The following is a 15,279-nucleotide window of genomic DNA, read 5'->3' as shown; positions in this document are numbered from 1 at the left end:
TGACGCTTGAGGCGGTTGGAGCACGAGGGCCAGCCCCAAGGCTCCGCATCCCAAGTGCGGTGTTCAGGGTCTCCGTGGGCAGGGTCTACGGGGGAAAGGGCCCTGGCTTCCCCACCGCGATGAGCCGCCGGTCCCACACTCCCCATTTCAGACAGCAACGGTGGAGGCAGCACGTCGTTTATTAAGGCTTTCGCAATGTCCGCAGCAGGGTGCATCTGGTGCGCCGGTGGGTGAGGGGGGTGCCGGCTTGTCAGAGGCGCCTGAAAAAGAGTTTGGCGCCACGGTCCAACGTGCACATGGCGAGGCCCGGCTGGGTGGGCAGCACTCTGTGGCGTAGGGCGTCCCGGTCCTCGGGGGCGAGATGGAGGCTGCACAGCTGCAGCTCCTGCAGATGCGCGGTGATCTTGTCCCAGAGGCCCAGGCCCAGGGGACCCTGGACGGCGCAGCCTGCGGGGTGGCAGGAGCAGACCTGAGGGAGCTGCTTCTGGCAGGTCCTGCGTGGGGGACCGCAGGTGCCAGGGGTGTTTAAATGTCTTGCCACAGGTCCCATGGAGGCTCCCAAGCCCACGTTCTTCCCTCTTTACCAGTGTGGCGCTTGGGAACAAACACACTTCCCCTGGGACCCCAAGGGCTCAATGGAGGGCCCGAGAAACATGGGCTCCACTGGATAGCCAGTAATGGGGCAGGAGGGAGGTTGGCTTAAATAAACGCTGGGTTCAGTCTCTGCCTGGGAATGTGCTGTGCTATTAAGGTGTGACTGTGCCTCAGTCTTTCTATCTGTATTATGGACATGTCTACCCCTGAACATGTAAACTGTGGGTCCAAGTTGGCTCTGGAGAGCAAGGTTTGATTTTCAGAGGCCAGGGAGCCCCAGCAGGCTCAGGACCCTGGGAGCTGGGTGAGAGTATGCAGACACCAGGTGCCTGGGTGCATGGGGAATGGCCCTCAGCGGAGTGCAGATTTCCCACCAGCCTGCCTTCAGAGGTGCCTCACTGGAGGAGTCAGTCTGGTCTTGGGGGAGGGGGACAGCACAGGAGGAACCCAGGGTTCCGATGTGCACTCCCACCCCTGGCCCCTTGGCCTGGAAAGTGGAAGCCCCAGCTGTGCTGCAGGCCAGAAGAGTGGGTAGTTGTCCAAACAGGTCAGTGGGGAGGACTGCCCTGCCATGGCTGAGATGAGAATAAGTTACAACTGACTACAGAAGGGCCAGGACAGCCCCTGCCAGGAGATGGGAGGGCCCTTGGTGGCACCCCTAGCCACCCTGAACTGGGACTCCCTCTTCTCACCATGGAAGGGGTTCCATTTGGCACACTGTTTGCCAAGGATCAGGTGGTGGCCCAGAGGCTGGGCCTGCTCCCTAGAGCTGCCCTGCGGTCTTAAGAGCTGGGCTCATGCCCCCATCCTGGGGGCTGTCCCTCACATCACCACCACATTACCATCCCCAACACCCAGTCCCCTGGGCATGAGCAGGGTGCCATGGTGGCAGAGGAGGGGGGCCCAGGCCCTGACCTGACAGGCTGAGGAAGCTAAGGCTGCGGGGCCGCTCCTGGAGGGCAGACAGGAGCTCCTTCAGGCCAGCACAACTGACCTCGGGGTTGGCAGACAGGTCCAGTGAGACAAGCGAGGGACAGAGAGGGAGACATCTGAGGGGGCCAGGGGAGAAGCACAGGGGTCAGCTTCCTGGGACGGAGCCCCCACCCCATTGCCAGGGAAGGCAGCTGCACAGGGAGCCCCAACAGGCAGGCAGGTCTGCCCTGGCCAGCACTGCTGGGCGTCAGGACCGAAGTGGTCAGGTCTGGGTATGCCTGGCTCTGCTTGGGCACCTGCTGATACCCCCCTAGAGCCAGCTGGGGCTCGAGTGCTTGATGCAAACAGGGTGAAAAGGGGACATAACCAGAGCGGAAGGGCCAGAGAGTGCTAGAGAGAGAAGCAGGAGCTGGTAGGGCAGGTGGAGGGCGGGGGGAGATGCCACATGGCCAGAACCTGGGGGCAGGGCAGAGCCAGGGGGAGAAGGGGTGGCTGGATCACCCCAAGGGGGCTCACACCACCTCTGCAGCCTGCCTCTTCTGACCAACTCCACCAGGATCCTAGGCCATGAACTCAGACCCTTCCCTCAGGACAGTGGGCAGCAGGACAGTGGGCAGCAGGACAGTGGGCAGCAGGACAGTGTCACCTGCTCAGGTCTCTCACAGCCTTGTCGTCCAGGTGGTTTCCAGACAGGGTCAGGTATGACAGCACACAGCCCTCCTAGACACAGCAGCAGTCGGGGTGGCCAGGTCACTTGGGTCTGGGCCAAGGAAGAATGCCCCCCAAGGCCGTTGCAATGCCCCCCTTCTCAGGAAGGGGTACAGAGAGGAAGCCTGATCCTCTAGCCCCAAGGTGGTGCCCCTCAGTTTAGAGTTCAGAAGACATTTTTAGGGGCCTGGTTCTCCTTCCAGGTGTGAATGGAGCTCAGCACACTGTGCCTGGACTCACAGGGTCTCCGTGAGCCCTGGGTGTGGTTCCTGGACCTGGGACCACCTGCTTGGAGTATGGGTGGGGGGAAGCAACCCTGGAGGCAGGCTGCCCCTGCAGCTTTTCTTTCCAAGCCCCCAACCCCTCAGCCAGAGCTCATCACTGGTGGATGGGTCCCACCCACCTAGAATCTGTACAGATGAGGCCCTCCCAGCCTACCCACAGCTCACCAGCCAGGACCCTGTGACCAAACCTGGGGTATGGTGGCCCCTTCCCGTCTTGGCCCACTTCGTACCTTGGTCAGGTACCTGACCATGGGTTCCATAAGCCCTGCATCTCTCTTGCTGGCCACCACGGAGCTGAGCTCTAGGCGCAGGAGGGCATGGATGGGCAGGCTCTGCAGGGCCTGGGCCAAGGCTTGGGCACCCAGGGCGTTGTAGGACAGGGACAGGGTCTTCAGGCGCTCGGCATCTGCACAGGGCAGGGCCTCCGTCAGCCCCATGTGGCAACCCCCCCACTCAGGACCCTCAAGACTCCTCTGTGGCGAAGCTGTCATCCTGACTTCTTGTGTGCAGAAAACAGGTTCAGAGAGGCTGGGAGGGCAAGACTCTGGAGCCTAGCTTCTCTCCATCTCTGAGGGCCCCTCTTCACCCATCCCCACCCCAAGACAGGAGGGTCCCAGGGGCCTGAGGCAGTGCCCCAGGCCAGGATGTCTGTGTGGGGCAGAGAGTGGTTGCTGTGTGTGGTGGAGTCAATTCAGACTCATGGTGACCCTGTAGGACAGGGTAGAACTGCCCCATAGGGTTTCCCAGGAGCAGCTGGCAGATTTGAACTGTCGACCTTTTGGTTAGCAGCCTGAGCTCCTAACCACTTTACCACCAGGGCTTCGCAGAGAGTGGGGGCGGTGTTCTAGCTGGGCAGAAGCTTGACTAGGTGAGCCTGTGCCCTGGCTCTAGGTGCACCGTGGGACCACCGCTCTCTGCAGCCTGAGGTAGGCTCACAGTGGGACTGCTTTAGACAAAGACAACACTCAGAGCTGGTGAGCACAGGGGGCTGGGTGCCTGGGACTCGCCCTGGGGGACACAAAGCCCAGGCTGGCAAGCACTGAATGCCCCTCACAGGCCCTCCACCCACACATCCGCCCACCTGCACACTCCTGGAAGCCTGGCCCCTCCTGGAAAAGCCTGGCTTGGGTGTTTTCAGGGCCTCTAAGCCTCAAAACACACCCTCCCTCGAGGCAGCTGGAACCCAGCCCTTCGGCCAGGGAGTGAACGTGCCTGCCAGCTAACCTCGGAAGGCGTCACCCAGGGCTGCCTGGTGGCTCAGGAAGATGCTGGGGCCGAGGCCACAGGACTGGAGGTGCAGGGTGCTGAGTGAGGGGCACGCTCGGAGAATGGAGGCCAGGGCCAGGCCACAGCTGTCTCCAAGGGGGTTCATGCTCAAATCCAGCTCTTCCAAGCTCTGCAGGAGACACAGGCTGGCACTGGGCTCCCAGAGCCACAGGAGCCAGCTCCTCTCCCCAAAGAGCCCGTCCTGCCCCTCCACGGGACCCAGGACCATGCATACCCCTGGCCCCTGCTCCAGGCTCTACCTGAGAGGCAGCCTGGCCTGGGAGGCCTGACGCAAGCTGGTGAAGGCCGGCTGAGCCCAGGTGGTTAGAGGAGAGGTCGAGGAGAGCCAGGTTAGGCATGGTGCCCAGGGCAGCCAACAGCTCAGCAGCACATCCGTCCCCTAGCCGGTTCCCTGCCAGCCGTAGCTCCCGCAGCGCTGTGTGCAGCTTGAGGGCCCGCAGCAGGGGGGTGAGCTGGGCCTGGCGCAGGGCCAGGGAGCAGGCACCAAAGGCGGGGCCAGAGCCCTGGCGCTCCACAGCCTGCAGCACCTGCGGGTGCTCTGCTGTGGGGGGTGTGGTGTCATCATGACAGGCTGGGCGATGCCCTTCTGCCCTGAATCCTGTGGGTGACCAGGCAGCCCCACCTGGGGTACTTCTAACCCATCTGTCATGTCAGCTCCACACCCTGCCAGGCTTACCCTCCGCCGACTGTCCCTGCCCCCCGCCACTGCTCAGTCCTCAAGATGAGCTTTCTCTGGGGGGGTCCCAGCTTCCGTCAAACTCTCCTTATGTGACTTTCAGGGGCCCTACCCTGACTTCCTCCAGGCAGAACCTGGAAGCTTGGGGCTGTCTTCACCCACCTGCCAGCCCCAGTGCCAGCACAGAGCTCAGCACCCACCAGACACCAGACCCCGTGGGAGGGAGGGAGGGAGGGAGGAGCCACCTAATTGCAGCAGTGAAGGCTTGGATAAGTCTGGAGGGAGGGGTGTCCAGGCCCTGACACGGCCTCTGCCCCACAGCAGTGGCTCTTGGGTCCTCACCTTGCCCCAGGCTCTGACAGGCCCTGTGGTAACGGTCAGCCAGTGGGGGCAGGTCCCACGAAGTCACCTGGGCCAGCACCTGGATGACACGGTCAGTGAGGACCCTGTGGTGCCTGATGCCCAGCCCCCTTAGTCCCTGTGCTCACCTCCTCATTGCTCTGTAGCACGTCGGGGATGGCATCCTGAGGGGCTAGCAGGGCCCCCTCCTTCTGCAGCGTCAGCCGTGGCAGCAGCCCACAGGTCTGGTAGTAGCGCTGGGCAGCCCGCTCAGCCAGCCAGGCCACAGAGTGGGCCTCGGTGCTGTGGGGCAGGGGGGGCGGCCTGCTTGGGGTTCTCAGCTCCCCCTCTGGCTCCTCCCTGGGTCACCTGGCTCCTCACTGCCCTGCTTGGGACGCCCCAGGCCCTTCCTGTAGCTGGGCACACCTCTGGCTCTTCTGGGCTGTTCTAAACGGCCACAGGGCCTGCCGGGACCACCAGGGACTCTGCTGGCCTATTCTTGTACTCTTGCCCAGGCCTGTGGCTCCACTCTGACCACCAGAGACCTGCCAAGCCTCGTCACATGTCCCAGGCCACCGAATCTGCAGCAGGATGGGGGAGGCAGGCTACAGCCTTACCTGTGTGGGACGGGAATGAGGAAGAGATTATCCTGAACTCGGACTCGAACCCGGATGGGCGGGGCCAGGGCTGGGCCCTTGTGGACAGATGGGGAAGACAGGCAAGTCAGGAGACAGCCCCCTACTGCACTGCAGTTATCCCTGCCACCCCCACTGGCCCCGGGCTAGGGAGCACTCTGCTCCAGTTAGCACACACCCACCGAGGGCTGGCCTGCCAAGAGACTCTCCTGGCCAGGACCTGAGGCCTCCGGAGTGACAGGGCTCCCTGCAGCTGAGTTGGCCTCTGTGCTAGCTTTGACCTCCACATTCCAACTTTTGTGGTAGATCGGGGTCAGATGGCTCTGCCGGGTCCGGGGCCTGGTGGGACGCTCACTGCCACCTGAACCTGAGGCGTTGCACCTGGTGCTGTCCCCACTGCCCGGAGGGTGGGGCCGGCGACTACCCCTCTGGCGTCCGAGAATCACGGGTGAGTCGTCTTCCAGCCAGTCCCTAGTCAGGCACTTCTCCTCAGGAACCAGAGCTGCCCGGGGGGCTGGGGTCTCAACCAGGCCCCAAGGCTGGCTGGGTCCCAGATGTCGGCTCTGGGCACTGCCCACGCCCCGGATGGCTGACTGGTAGGCTGCCCGACTGGCACTGGCCATGGCTGCCTGTCTGTCTCCAGCAAAGCTGGCCATCTGGGCCGGGGCCTGATGGATAGACGCTGAGGGCCGAGGCCTCTTTTGGGCTGGCTGGCAGGGCCCCTCGCTGTCCTCACTCTCCGAGCTGCTGCTGCTGGCCAGCCCGAGCCGGCTCGTCCGAGGCCTGGCCACAGTCGGTGCTGCCTGCCTGGGAGAGAGCCTGGCACAGGCCTTTGAGGCCTCTGAGGGCCTCAAGTCACAAGAGGGGGATCCTGGGCAGGGGCTCGAGGGAGGAGAGGTCTCAGGGTCAAACAGGGGGTTACTTGGAAAGGCCTGGGGCACCTGGGAGCCCTGGGGAGCTGTGGGGAGGAAAGGATCCAGGTAAGACAAGGGGGCTGGGCACCGTCTCTACCATGTCCACTACAGTTTACCATCAGGGCACCCCCAGGTGCTGTCCCTGGGGCTAACATGTGTCCCTGCTTGCCTTGGCCTGCAGCAGCTGTCTGGAGCAGCCTCTCCATGGCACCAGCCTTCTGCCATGTCTCTTGGTCGAGATCCCTGCTATATAGCCGCACCCACTCCTGCAGTGTCTCCAGGGGGCTATGGCCCTGAAGGGGGTGACAGTGGGCCCTGAGTGAGCTGGCAGAGCAGCCCTCTGCCTGTGGCCCCACTCCCACCTGCCTGCCCCGCTCACCTTGGTTGTTTGCTCACCTTGGTTGTTCGTAGGGTAACAGATGCACCGCGCTCAATGAGCAGCTCAGCCACCTCGAAGTGGCCGCAGGTGAGGGCGTCATGCAGCGGGGTGATGCCCTCACAGCCTGAGCCACCTGGGTCGTCTACTGTGGCCCCGTGGTCCAGCAGGAAACGGACGATCTCTGTGGGCCGGTGGAGAATGTGAGCTCAGCACCAAGTTCCCTCCTCACCCTTGGGCCCCACCCCATTGTACACAGACCCCACCTGGCTCACACTCACCCAAATGCCCGTGGTTGCAGGCCTCATGCAGAGGTGTCCAGCCACAGTAGTCCCGAGGGTTGACAGGGTGGCCCTGGGCCAGGGACAGCAAGCAGCCTGGCTAGAGAGTGCTCCAGGCTGCAAGCAGCTGGAAGGAGCCTGGGAGGGCCAGGATGGACATGGGGGCCCCAGGGGGCTGGGACAGGTTAGGGGTCCCCAGGTGGGCCAGGACAGAAAGTAGGGATCTGGGGGGGCTGGGGCCCCACCTGCTTCACCAGGTCCTGGATGCGGCGCAGCTGGCCCTCAATGCAGGCTCGGTGCAGCAGGGTCTCACCCATGTCGTTCCGCCGGTTCCACTGTGGGCACAGCCGTGGGTGAGGACAGGGCTCAGGGGTGTCTAAGGGGGGCTGGATGGGGCTGGGATGCCCAGGAGCAGGGGTGGTCACGGGGCCCTCACCTTGTTCATCTTTCGCTGGCCCAGGCAGCCCCGGAGCTCCTCATCCTCTTCTGGGTTCTCGTTCTCTGGAAAAGCCAAGCCCACTCACCCCCCTGAACATCTGAGCCCCGCAACTGGCTCTCCAACCAGGGAGGGCTGAGCTGTGGCCAGGGGGCTCTGGAGGACTCCTCTGCCGGGTGGGGACCCAAGTCAAGGGCAGTGGCCCTCCTCTGCTGCTATGCCCCCTCTGGGGACAGCCCCACTTCCATTCACTGGCCCTTGCTGCCCTCACCCTCTGCCCCAGGGGATGCTTCTGACTTTCCTTCCTGATCAAGCCCCCTCCCTCATCCTGGCTGCCAGCTCCTGCTCCACTCACGGTCTTCCCCACCAAGACCTCTGCTCACCCCTCTCACTGCACTGGTCCTTGGGCCAAGGCACCCCCCATGGAGACCACTCATCCTTGGAACTCACGCTCTCTGGCTACACCCTTCACCTGTGTCTGTGTGTGCTGCCATACCCCTCCCCAGCAGCTCCCACACCCCCATGCCCAGTGCAGTGAACACATCCCACCCCCCACCTCCTCCTGGGATGTCATGCCAACCCCAATCCTCAGGATGCCCTCTGTTCCCTTTTGGCTGTCCTGCTGTCTGAGCCTTTCCGGAACCCCTCTTACCCTGTCCATCTCGAGTGGCACCTCTAAAAGCTCCTGTCCTCAGTCCTCTACCCCTGCAGGGCGCGTACCACCTGCACCCCCAGCAACTAGCCTAACTCCCTCTTAAGCCTGAACTTCCCTGGCCTCCTGGACCCCTCACCTGGGGGTCATGGCATCTCAATTTCAAGATGGAAGTCACGGCTTTCCCATGGTCCCCCGGCTCAGGGAATGCCTCAGCCACCTGTCACTCCAGCTAAAAACCAGCACTCTCGACTGCCTCCCTCTTACTCCTCCGCCCCACCTCACCCCTTCTACCTGGCAACCAGGCCTAACTCCTCTCATCTGTCCCAGCCTTGAGCTCACACCTACCCTCACATAGCTGACCTTGGCAGTCCCTGGAGAAGCGCCAGCACTAGCTCTCAGGGTTTTCTGGGATGTGCTAACTCATGTTTCCGACGGCCCCCATGATGTGCCCTGCCTGCGCTGGGCTGGTTTCACGTCTGTCCCACCTCTGGTGGCACTGTCACTGGCCTCTGGCCCTGCTGCCCCCTCACCTGGCTGACAGCCTCCTCCGACTGCCTCTACCTGCAGGTGCTTCTGGGCCTGCCCTGGGCTCCAGGCACACAATTAGCCTGGACGCTGGGGAACACGGTCCTTCCACCTCTGCCCGCCTCCATGGGACACGGGGGACCCCTCTTGCACAAGCTGTTTACCCTGAGGCCTCAGGGCAGCTCCACCCAGCCCTGCTCAGGAGGGCACTGGGTGGCTGACACAGCACCAGGGTGACACGCGCCCTCACCACTCTCTGAGAGCTCCACCTCGCTGGCCTCCAGAGCCTGGCTGTCCTCCTCCTCCTCTTCCTCCTCCTCCTCCCCATCCTTGGCCACATCTAGCTCCTGAAGTCTGGCCTCAGTGCCAGGGGCCTCCTGGGGCTGCAGCCTTAGCTGTACCACCTGGAAGTGCTGCAGGATGCGCCTCTGAAGGACAGGGGGCAGAAGGGTGGTTTAGATGGCTTAGGGGAATGTTCAGGCAAGGGTGAGGGGGGACGCCAGCTACCCCGTGGTGGGGAGAGATGGGCGATGCAGGACAAGGGGGTCAGTCGGGCTGTGAGGGAGGCCTAGGTTTGGAGGGGCCTGCAGTGTGGGTGGGAGGGCTCCTGCACCTGCAGCCGGAGCTGCTGGGCCTGCTGGGCACAGCTGAGTGCCTTCTGGAAGCACGGTGCCAGCAGCTCATAAGCATCCCCAGCCTCCTCTCGGGACAGCGCAATGTTGAACCAGGTCTTTGCCTCCTGAAGATAGAGGGGGAAGGATGAGCCTGGTAGCCACACCACCTGCCACATTGGACCAGCTTCCCCCTACCGCCTTGCCCAAGCCTGTGGGGGAGGGGGATGCCTGTCAGCCCCATCCCACCCCCAGTGCAGGGGTCCCGAGGCAGAGCCCTTGGGACAGTAGGGGAGACCGGTGCCACATGGGCGGGACACAGTGCATCTCACCTCCAGGGGGTTCCCGCTGCGCAGCTTCAGCTCCTCCTCATAGTGGTGCACTGCCCGGCCCGGCTCCTTCATATCACCCCAGGTGGTAGCCAGGGACACATGGATGACAGCCAGCTCAGGCCCCGGCCGGCCTAGCAGCTCCGCAAAATGCAGCTGGGAAGCCAGCACCAGTGAGGACCACGTCACCACCCCCACCCTATTCCCTCCTGGCCCCACCCCAGACAGGGCCTGGCCATCCCCGCTTTACCTCCTGCGGCACCCTTTCCCAGCCAGGGGCTGCCACCCCCTATCCCTCCAGAAGCAGCCCACCCTAGCTGGGCTGCATACCTGCTTCTGGTAGGCCTTAGCTGCCCTGGGGAAGTCGCCTGCCTTGGAGAACAGGTCCCCTAGTTGTTCACAGATTCCCATGGCACTTTCAGGGTCACAGTCCTTGGCCTCCTCCAGCTGCTGCTGTAGCCGGATCACCTTCAACACTGTGGGAAGAGCCTCGTGCAAGGGGGCAGCACAGGGTGGAGCCCTGCTCCTGGCGCTGTCCCTTGTTGGCTGCGTGCCCACAGGAAGGCCACCAACCCTTCCAGGCCTCCATTCACTCTCTGGTAAAAGGGGGTTGCAAGGAAGCCTATCCCATAGGAGAACTAATGAACTTAACAACTGAGAACACCTGGCTAGGGTGAAGCTGGCTACTGTCACCTACTTGGAAACCCCACTGTCATTAGTGGCCCTGAGCTAATCAGCCCATGGGCATTGGGTCCCTGTCCCACTATGTGGAGGGACACAGGTTACCTTGAGCTTGTCAATGAAAAAACTAGCGTTATAGATTAAATTGTGCTCACAAAAAAGATATGCTGAAATCCCAACCTCTGTATGTATTTATGACCATGACTGTGTTCGCAAACAAGCAGTTTCAATACGTTATCAGCTATGTTTATGTGAAGTCACACTAGGTGACCCACCGTTAGGGCGAGTCCTGATCCTATGTGAGCGGTGACCTCATAAAATGGTAAGAAACACAGAGATAGGAGACAGCCATGGGATGCTGCAGCCATGAGCCAGGGAACGCCTGGAGCCACCAGAAGGTGGCAGAAGGGCCTGGAACAGATTCTCTCTCGAAGCTCAGAAAGAATCAAAATGACCAACACCCATATCTTTGCTTCTGAGCCTCCAGAAGTGTGAGAGAGTATATTTCTGTGGTTTCAAGCCCTGGCTTTACAATACTTTGCGCCGCAGTCCCAGGATACTAACAGCTGGCTCACAAACCAACATCCTGCTAGTCTCCGACCACCTCGCTAAGGCATCGTGCCACAGGCTCAGAGAAGAGACCCTGGTACTGAAGGTGCTGCCTTCCCCAAGGAGGCATGCCTTGGCCCCTCTGCTAGGGGCAGGGAGCCCTCCCCAGCTCTCCACCCCTTCCTGTGGGGTTTCTGCACCCAAATCCCCCTTTCAGTCTCACCATACTTCAGGTTGCTGCAGACTACCTCCCTCTGCAAAGGCTTTTGGGAGCCCAGCCTGTAAGCCTTCTTCAGGGCACGTTTGGCAGCTAAAAAATCCCCCAGGTCTTGGAGGATCTGGGGGGCAAGGGAAGAAGGCAAGACTCACACCTTGCCCAGAGGCCTGCCCGACCAGGGCCCCAGGGCTGCCTGCATACCTGTGAAATTGCCAGGCAGCACTCACTCTCCATGAACCCCCTCTTCAGTGCACGGGCACACTCCCGGGCACCCTCCAGGCAGCGCATGGCCTTGGAGTGCTGCCCCCTGCGCCAGTGGATGGTACCCAGGTTGTAGCGGGCACGGAACAGGTCCTCGTGGAGGTGGTTCTGCCTGTGGGGCGCGGGGGGGGGGGGGCAACAGGTGCTCAGGGTCTTTGGGAGACTCCTGTTTGTAGAACAGCGACGGTCTGGCACCTGAGGCACCTCAGGGGGTCGCTAACGAGCAGTGAGCGCTCAGCAAGTTATAGGTACTGACACCACCACTATGCTGGAGTCCAGCCCTGCTGAGCCTCAGTCAGGGGCTTCTCCACTCACCTCCCTGCCCCTGCCAAATCCAGCCTGCTCCTCCTGGCATTCAGGGCAGAGGGAGGGCCAGATTGAAAGGTGGTCCAGGGACCTGCCACCCATGCCTGCTTCCCCCGGGTCAGGGAATAGGGCCAAAGAGGGCCTTACTCAGAGAGGAAGATGCTCTTCTTGAAGTAGTTGCTGCACAGGGCCGCCTGCTGCAGGCTGTCAAAGGTGAGGCCCAGGTTCAGGTAGAGCCGAGTCCTCATCTCAATCAGCTCTCGACGGGCCACAGCCCCTGCAAGGCGCACCCCTAAACGTTCAGCTGCCTTGTCCCCAGTTGGGGTCTCTAGCCTGGCCCTATGCCCTGTCCAGCCTCACTCCACCCCCAATGCGGGCCATCAAGGGCCCTGCTGCGGACACATCAAGGGTGAAGGGCGAGAGCAGACGGTTTTTAAATGAGGTCTCCGAGGCAGGGTATCGCATTCCCCCTCAGGAGGGGCTTCTAGCACAGGGAGGCCCCAGGCGGAGACGATCGGCCAGCAAGCTGGGCTGATGGTGAGGCAGCAGTCTCCTTGCCTGCAGCTAGTGGTGGGCAAGGGCCAGGCCTCTGCTGGGCACCTACCCTCCAGCTTCTCGTCCACAATTGCCAAACTCTTCTCAAAGGCAGCCTGGGCCTGCAGCAGGGCATCCCGCGACTGGCTGTGGTCATAGATGTCCAGGTAGGTGCGGCCGATGGTGGCCCAGGCCCTCTGCAGCTCGACATGGTTGGACAGGGAGTAGGCCAGCTCCAGGTAGCGCTGCTGATGCTGGGGCAGGAGGGGTAAGGGCTGCTGTAGGCTGACAGAACTCAAGCAAGCTTGACCTTCCCCAGGGGAGCCCCCTCCCCAATAAGATCTCTATAGAGTAGGTAAACGTCAGGTCCCACATGTCCCAACTCCTCTGTGCCAAAGGCTGTCTGTGGTGAGAGCTGCCCCCGATGCTCCAAACAGCTGGTGGCATCACAAGGGAGAAAGAGGCGTCAGCATCAGAAATGCCAGGAGCTGGGGTGCCACAAGGAGCCCTGATGGTGCAGTGATCAAAAGTACAGCTGCTAATCAAAAGGCTGGCAGCACAAATCTGCCAGGCGCTTCTCGGAGACCCTATAGGGTTGCTATGAGTTGGAATTGACTTGATGGCAATGGGCTTCGTTTTGTTTGTTTGTTGGGGTGCCACAGCCCTGCTCCCAGCAGCCAGGGTGTCCTTGTGTGGACACTTGGATCCTGGTCCTTCCAGCATCTGACCCACAAACAAAGCTCTATTAACGTTTTCATTACTGGTTCCTGGGCAGGGAACTTGCTCCTGCCCGGGCTCTAGGAGGAGCTGCTGTGCCCCACTCCAGGACCAGGCTACCTGACCAGTCCTGGGCTCCCTGATACCTGACCACTCACAGGGCTCCCTGAGGCCCTGTCACAGCACACTTCTCCTCTCCCTCTGCTGGAGACTGTGCCTCCCTCCTCAGAAAGGGACCCCAAGAAGTGCAGGCCAACCCCAGGCTGGGGTGCGGCTCGTGTGAGTGAGAGCTGGTCCTCCCCATCCGCATACCTTCAGGGCAGCTGAGTAGTCCTCCATCTCCGCCAGCCGCTCTCCGATCTTGCGGTGGGCCACGGCGCAGCCCAGGGCGTCGTCGGCGCTCTCCAGGAGCTGCAGCTCCCGCTGATGCTCCTCCAGGGCCTCCGCGTAGCGGCCTGGTTAGTGGGGCACAGAGGGCCTCAGGCTCAGCCCGTCCGCAGCCTCGGGTGCAAGGCGGGTGCTGGTGCTCCACCCTCCCTGGACCGGGCCCAGCGGGTGGCACTCACCATGGCTGGCCAGGAGCTCCCCCAGCTGGTGGCAAGAGGCGGCCTCTTCCCGCAGCTGCCCGTTCCGCTGGGCCTTGGCTTTGGCCTTGCTCAGCTCTGCGGAAGAGAGGAAAGGAAGCGCGCGCAGAATGAGCGGGGCCGCTCCGTCCAAGAGCCGCCGGCTCCGGCTGGGTCCCAGTCCCGCTCCCCGGCGCTCCGGGTGCCCGGGGGACTCACGGCGAAGCTCGCGCTCCAAGCTCATGGCGCTGTCGGGGCGCCGCGGCGGAGATCCGGACTTCCCGCGCTCCTGCGGCCCCGCCCCCGGCCCCGTGCGCAGGCCCAGCCCCACCCCTCAGGCCCCAGACCCCGCCCCGCCGTCAGCTCCCGAGTTCCCGCCCCCAACCCTGAGGCCCCGCCCCCAGGCTCGCGCAGGCCGGGTCCCACCCTTTCGCCTTCCGCGGCTTCGCCCGCAGCCCGGTGCGCAGGCTCAGTCACATTTCTCTGCTTTGGCGTTGGCGTTGGCGTCGGCGGCGGGAGCTGGGGCGGAGCATTCTGGGAGTTGCAGTCCGGCTGGCGCAGGGGCGGAGAAGCGGCACCAATGGGGCGAGCCCGGGCGGACCGGCGCTTCCCTGGACTCAAAGGGCCACCCCAGCTGAGCGCCCTGCCGGGGCCTGGGGTCTCCCGAGCCCGCGGTGTATCTGGTGGAGACTCCGCTCCTCCTAGCAAGCGGCGAAGACACGAGCGGGGAGTGCGGGGCTCCAGACAGACCAGGCATCGGCCCAGCCCACGGACCTCCGGCGGTGGTGCAGCCCCCTGCCCGTCCCCGGCCCCGGGCTGTCGGTCGATCCCTCCGACCAGCTCCCCGCCGTGGACAGCAGCGGGCCCTGTGAGGCAGAGGCCTTTCACGCAGGCCGCCCCTCCCCCCTGAGGTGGGGTCTCCGCTCCAGTCCCTGAGCTGGAGCCCGTGGGCCCGGAGTCCACCGCCCCCTTCCAATATTCTGTAATGCCGCCCCTTACTGCCTATTGAAATTCAATTTAAAAAACACCCTCCTACATACAGGATTTAGAAAAAGGAACATAATGCTCTGATATAAGGGGACGTGGAAGTCACTGATGTTTGAATGTTTGGATACATGAACAAGAGCGTCATATGCACCCCTTCCACGGAGCCCAGGACACAGGCCTGCTGCAGACAGGGACAGCGGAGTCCTATTTGATGGCTCAAACCCCCGTGCTGCTGGGAAGGGGAAGGTGATTTCCAAAATGTGCAACGGAACTACTGTGTGCGCCAATTGCATTCCTGGAAAATTCAGTGTATACACATTAAAACTGCAGAAATGGTTTGTGTTGAGGGGTGAACGAGTTAGGATCTAGGCTCAGGGACTGTAAACCAGGCTCCTCACCTGCGTGAGTTGTGTGGCAGTCAGTGGACTTGGGGCAGCCCCAGATGTCTGTTGTCCCCCAGTACTGGGAAGATCAAAAGCTCCCAGGGGCAGGCCTGGTCACCTCTCAATCTAGGCTGCTCCTTGAGCTCAGCCCTGGCCTGCCTGGTGCCAGCAGGTGGGTGCAGAGCTCCCACTGAGGTCCGGGGGGCAGGAATACACGCGTTTCTCCCATAACCAAAACAGGCCCAATGGGGTAAAACCCTCGGCCCCCCGGGTAGACAGCGGTGGCCAATGGCAGCTCAGCCTGGGCTCCTGGGTCTAGGGATGGCTACCTCCTGCCCAGGCTGATGGGCAGCAGAGCCTGGGCTCCAGGTATAGTGCAGAAGCTTACTGGTGGAGCCGTACAGGTGCCGGCCACCACTTGAGGTGGATGCTTGATCCAGGTAGTCTTCCTCTTGGGCAGGAGAGGCTCTGCCCAGCCTGGGTGTGGGAGTAAGGACA

At 62.5% G+C, this 15,279-nt stretch overlaps 1 protein-coding gene across 8 annotated transcripts; it reads right to left on the bottom strand.

Annotated features, from left to right (window-relative positions):
- Nucleotides 1-132: 132 nt before the first annotated feature.
- TONSL (tonsoku like, DNA repair protein) lies at nt 133-13,709 on the bottom strand. 8 transcript variants are annotated; one of them, XM_049854083.1, is made up of 26 exons: nt 13,631-13,709; nt 13,415-13,510; nt 13,161-13,303; nt 12,202-12,385; nt 11,745-11,874; nt 11,232-11,403; nt 11,037-11,151; nt 9,914-10,059; nt 9,587-9,739; nt 9,257-9,382; nt 8,894-9,071; nt 7,464-7,528; nt 7,273-7,362; nt 7,028-7,100; nt 6,767-6,930; nt 6,540-6,663; nt 5,639-6,414; nt 5,439-5,515; nt 4,971-5,124; nt 4,825-4,903; nt 4,046-4,347; nt 3,744-3,915; nt 2,750-2,925; nt 2,174-2,247; nt 1,510-1,643; nt 133-494 (listed from the first exon to the last, which is right to left on the bottom strand). In XM_049854083.1, the coding sequence occupies exons 1-26, from the start codon at nt 13,653-13,655 to the stop codon at nt 148-150; spliced, it is 4,275 nt and encodes a 1,424-aa protein (XP_049710040.1). In that variant the 5' UTR covers nt 13,656-13,709; the 3' UTR covers nt 133-147. The 8 variants fall into 8 exon arrangements, with proteins under 8 accessions (XP_049710040.1, XP_049710041.1, XP_049710044.1 ...); XM_049854084.1 differs by having other exon boundaries at nt 4,046-4,344; XM_049854087.1 differs by having other exon boundaries at nt 4,046-4,095.
- Nucleotides 13,710-15,279: the final 1,570 nt, after the last annotated feature.

Source organism: Elephas maximus, chromosome 15, assembly GCF_024166365.1.
Source record: "Elephas maximus indicus isolate mEleMax1 chromosome 15, mEleMax1 primary haplotype, whole genome shotgun sequence".
Taxonomy (NCBI): domain Eukaryota; kingdom Metazoa; phylum Chordata; class Mammalia; order Proboscidea; family Elephantidae; genus Elephas; species Elephas maximus.
The sequence above is the reverse complement of the archived record's forward strand: the minus strand, read 5'-3'. Positions and strand labels throughout refer to the sequence as shown.

Coding starts and splice junctions, on each gene's coding strand:
- TONSL (XM_049854083.1), bottom strand. CDS start 13,655: ATGAGCTTGGAGCGCGAGCTTCGCC. Junction 7,363..7,463: donor GCCAGCGAAAGATGAACAAG/GTGAGGGCCCCG, acceptor CTGTGCCCACAG/TGGAACCGGCGGAACGACAT. Junction 1,644..2,173: donor GCTGTGAGAGACCTGAGCAG/GTGACACTGTCC, acceptor TGGCCCCCTCAG/ATGTCTCCCTCTCTGTCCCT.